The sequence below is a fragment of the Juglans regia genome, chromosome 1 (assembly GCF_001411555.2).
Source record: "Juglans regia cultivar Chandler chromosome 1, Walnut 2.0, whole genome shotgun sequence".
NCBI classification, from domain to species: domain Eukaryota; kingdom Viridiplantae; phylum Streptophyta; class Magnoliopsida; order Fagales; family Juglandaceae; genus Juglans; species Juglans regia.
Genome location: NC_049901.1, coordinates 19,542,089 through 19,546,907, shown reverse-complemented (window position 1 = coordinate 19,546,907; position 4,819 = coordinate 19,542,089). Strand labels below are relative to the sequence as shown.

Genomic DNA, 4,819 nt, shown 5'->3' with positions numbered 1-4,819 from the left:
ACGTCAGTCTGTGCCCTACCATTAGATTCTCCAGTTGTCAATTTATTGGACGTTAGAAAAAAATCAATCAAAATAGCAGCGCATACTTCTCACCCACAGCTCACGTTGCACTTGAGCCTCACGTGCTGTTACGCCATGGGGAGTCTGCTGTCGCCAGGCACGGTATCATCAGGTTCAACGATTTCAAATTTCTTAGATCTGACTTTTACCTTCTTTTCAAGAGTGGTGTGTGAGCTACACGTGCCTCCATAGCTAGTAACAGTTGTTTGTTGGCGAATCAACTCATCTTTCTATTGCTACTTCCCTATGTTCCCACTTTTTCTAATCAAGAATCAAAACAAAGTGGTCGTGAAAGTATCATTCAGCCAATTCAGACCAACAAAATCAGCACACAACAATCCACTGCGACATATAGTGGTAATTTTGTAATCTGTTTATCAGACTATGTAAAAAATCAATTCAAATGGGTGGGAGCCAATTTTTTGGCTCCACATCCCTCTATTTTATTTCTCTTGTATCGTATTTGGTTGTCTTGGAATAATTCTTGAAAATTCTCATTTTATTAAATCTTATATCTTGTAACGGCTTCCTTTATCAATCAAATGCTTGCTTGCTTGGAAGACAAAGAAAAGTGATCGAATGCATAAATATTGGATGGGTTGGTTTGACATGGTTTTGCATAATTAAATCGAAGCGCCCCAATCTTTTCAGCCAAAATCTTAAAAGTCACTATGCCAGTCGTATTGCATTGTGAGTCTTGTTCTTCCAAAGTTGGGCTGGTTAGGCTGGGACAAGTGTAAGAAACGGGCACTCATAATGGGTATTCTTTTCCCTTTCCTTGGGGTTGTGAAATGGCACTTAAGGCATTTCATGGGATTTGATGCCCGACCCTTAATGGCTAATCGGGGGTTACGCTTAGAGGGGTTATTTATATAGCCCCTCTCTCTTTTAGATTAGTTACTTGCATCAAGAACGATCTCTCTCTCAAAATAGTTCTCTCTAATCTCGGTATTTAAACTGTGGAATTAGTGAGTGTTGTTCTAATATTACCACGTAGTACATTCCACCATCGCCGAGATGATATTAAAAGAATAACGACAACGAAAAATCTATGGAGCAATCGCACTATATCTATGATTTACCAACGAGGTAATATTACTTCATTTGTATACTTTGATGTAGTTTTTCTATCACTCCATGACATAAGACTTAATAGTGATTCTTTCAAATCTGGAACACCGTTAGACATGAGGCGCAAGTGGGCAAATATTGATCATAAATCAGCTTTTTCTAAAATTTAGTTCTATTTAACAATCCATAAATCACATCATAAATAACTATCTCAAATGGATCATATAGTACTGTTTGGTTTGGATACAAAATTACTCAACTCTTTTTATTTAATTATTACTTATATCATTGCAACTCACTGTACAAACCGCTCTCAAAGACAGCAGGAAAAGCTACACGGAATAGATAAAATTCTCCATGCATGTATTTTTAATTTATCATGTTCACGCCCTCATATTCCCCGTACAGGCCATATCCGGATAAGTATTCATCAAATGCTGGAGATAAATATTCACTGTCCGTAAAAGGTGCCAGGAAATCACTTGTAATGTAGGAGTTACCATCAAAAAATGGCTCCGTCCAAAAATCACCAGTAGTTTCTGCTGATGCTTCCAGGGAAGTAACAATATCATCCGCAACCATGTTTGTGCTAGATGCAACTGCACTATCTTTGGTCATAGAGGACAATTCACTTGAGGAGGGTTGTGGTGATGATGGTGAGCTATCCATTATTTGGGCAGTGCAAATTAGCAAAGGATCATTCGGTTCCTTTTCCCCCTTTCGTGCTTTTTCAAGTGGTACTGAAAGATCGTTGGCGCCATGTTTTTCCAGCTCAAACAAACCATATGGGCAGGAGAATTCATCAACTACTGGAGATAAATCCTCAGTGCCCATAAAAGGTGCCAGGAAATCACATGCAATGTAGGAATTATCTGTTAAAAATGGTTGTGTCCAAAAATTACCGCTGGTTTCTGCAGATGCTTCTGTGGAAGTAGGATTATCATCCTCAACCATGCTTATGGTAGGTTCAACTGAAGTATTGGTAGTGATGGAGGAGGATCTACTTGAGGATGGTTGTGGATCAGATGATGGCAACCTACCAATTATCTCAGTTGACGTGTCTGTTGGATATAGAAGAGGATTATTTGGATCAGTTCTCTTTTGTATTTTTTCCAGCTGGGAAAGATTGTTTGAGCTGTTATTTTCTTGGCGTGGGACGTCAGAGCTCTTTTTCAAGCCTTTCTTGAGGTTGGTGTGCCAATGGTTTTTGATCTCATTGTCAGTTCTTCCTGGTAACTGAGCAGCAATTGCAGACCATCTGCAAGTGAAGATCGAAGTGTGAGGCCTTAGTGATCCACTTCATACAAAAATCATGTGATGATCATGCCATACGTACTAGTTCTTTATAATGTAGTCTCTAATTATTAATTAGCTAGCAAAGAACTAATCAAGATTGGATGTAAGTAGATAGATCAGCATTCAGCATACCTATTCCCCAATGATTCGTGCAGCTTAATGATAGTCTCCTCTTCTTCTCTGCTATAATTCCCTCTTTTGATGTTTGGCCTTAGATAATTCATCCATCGAAGCCTGCAACTCTTCCCGCACCTTGATAGACCTGAAAATATGAAATTCTTCTGAGGCTGTATTCCACATTGGAGTACTTTAATTTTTAACCACTAAACCAAGTTCGATAATATCAAACAAATTATTTTCCCTCATGAACTAAAAAAAAATTAAAAAAAAAAAAGCTTTTCTAGTGAATATCTAACCTGCAAACTTGGGAAGTTGGCGCCAATTCCAGCAGCCGTATCTAGTAACATAAGCTATTAGCTTCCCGTCTTCCTCTGGTGTCCATGTACCTCTCTTCAATCCATTTTTATCACCACTAGGAGGTCTCACCATCTCTACCTCTCTTTCTCGTTTCCCTTGTCTATCTCTCTGTCTGATCTCAGCTCTCTTTCCCCAAGCTGCTGACTTTGAAACTCACGTCGATTTATTTATGGCCATGACTTGGAGGAGGCCAAACGTGTTTCATGAAAGATGATGATATTGGACAACTGATCTCATTATGGGTCCCCTCCCACGCCTAAAGATCCATTAAGCTTGACTAATTTGTAAATTACCATTTTTCATGCTATTCCATGTGGTACTCGAAGGGGCCGTGGCGAGTCATCATAAGGCATTAATACTTCCCGTATAGGTTCGAGGAAACGGGATGCTAGCTTCCTAGTTAGCTTGGTCATGACCCGTGTTATGTATGCAAAATGCCCTTCACCTTTATATTAAAGTCAAATGCAGTAAGTACTATATATGTTGTGGGATAAATAATGCGCGCACGTGCTTCAATTTTCATGTTCAACTTGTCTAACATAGTTTCTTGACAATATTTACTAGGAAGTGGGATTAATTTCATATATTATATATTATACACACACGTACACACAGCCTTGCTTTGCCATCTAGTTTAATTAACTGCACATTATCTCCGATGAAGCAATGCCACGCAAGCTCATAATATTTCATGTGTTGATAATTACAATAATGCAGAAAGATATGAATGACCCCACCTTAATATATAATATCTATTAATCATGAATCACATACAAGCCACAGAATTTAGTTACGTCTAACAAAAAAAAAAACAAAAAAAAAAATGTTATTGTACCTCTAACATTGAGCAGAATGTGAGGCTCAGGATCGATCAATATATATAATATGATTAATGTTGCTTTCGTACGCAAAAAGAGGACAGTTTGGAACGATATTCTTAGACAGCGACTAAAAAATTTTAGTGGTTTTAATTTCATGGCTTGAGTATCAACGTCTGACAGGTTGCTGGTCAAACTATCATGTGGACTGAAGAAATTAATTTATAATTTTATCAAACTCGCGCGCCCAATGGAAATATGCATGGCCTGGCCTGGCCTGGCGAAAAAGAAAAATAATAATTAGTATCGTATAATTATTTTAAAAATAAATAAATACAAGATTTATATTAAAAAATAAATAAATTTTTAATTTTTTTTTTAAAATAATTCTATGATATTTATACACTTCACGAGTATATATAACACTACTTAACTAAAATTATACAAATCCTCACGCATATATATGATTTCTAATCTCGATCGATCATCACAAGACTAGAAGCAAATTATTAACATATACCCCACTTATCTTCCCTAGACAGAAAAAATAAAGAAGAGAATTAAAGATAAAATAATTAAAAAACTTATAGAAACTAAGAGCTGGTTTGAACATTTTGAATGTTTTAAAATTCTGTAAATAGTAGTAAAATAATTTAAATAAATTTAAAAAATTAAAAAAATTAAAAATATTATAAAGTAAAAATATTATTTAAATATAATTTTTTACTATAATTTTTATTTTAAAATTCGTAAAAATTGTATTAATTTTTATATTTATATAAAGATTCGGTGTAATATTAGATGAAAACGATAAAAATTAAAAATTAAAAAATACTTTATATTTAAATAATATTTGTGAATCAAATTATGAAAATTTTTAAGAATTTCATGCCTTATCGTTGTGTCCAAATGTCCCCTAAAACTTAAAATAAAGTGGCCCATTGTTGTGGGTTATCGCAGATTCACGATACTGTGGCGAATCACTTTTTTTTTTTTTTTTTTGGTATTTTTCCATTTTTTAATTTAATAGAAATACTTGGTATTTGTTTTAGATTTTAAGGATAATTTTGGCTTTAAAGGAAAAATGGGATACATAA

At 35.2% G+C, this 4,819-nt stretch overlaps 1 protein-coding gene across 1 annotated transcript; it reads right to left on the bottom strand.

Moving 5' to 3' along the window:
• Window positions 1-1,354: 1,354 nt before the first annotated feature.
• On the bottom strand, window positions 1,355-3,152 carry LOC108991955 (transcription factor MYB4-like). Its single transcript, XM_018966382.2, has 3 exons — window positions 2,844-3,152; window positions 2,560-2,689; window positions 1,355-2,389 (listed from the first exon to the last, which is right to left on the bottom strand). Exons 1-3 carry the CDS (start codon window positions 2,974-2,976, stop codon window positions 1,501-1,503), a joined length of 1,152 nt encoding a protein of 383 aa, XP_018821927.1. The 5' UTR covers window positions 2,977-3,152; the 3' UTR covers window positions 1,355-1,500.
• Window positions 3,153-4,819: the final 1,667 nt, after the last annotated feature.

Excerpts from the sequence above, each read along its gene's own strand:
- LOC108991955 (XM_018966382.2), bottom strand. The coding sequence starts at position 2,976 with ATGGTGAGACCTCCTAGTGGTGATAAAAATGGATTGAAGAGAGGTACA. Across the intron at positions 2,690-2,843 it reads CCAACTTCCCAAGTTTGCAG|GTCTATCAAGGTGCGGGAAG; the intron begins GTTAGATATTCA and ends TCATATTTTCAG. Across the intron at positions 2,390-2,559 it reads CACGAATCATTGGGGAATAG|ATGGTCTGCAATTGCTGCTC; the intron begins GTATGCTGAATG and ends CTTCACTTGCAG.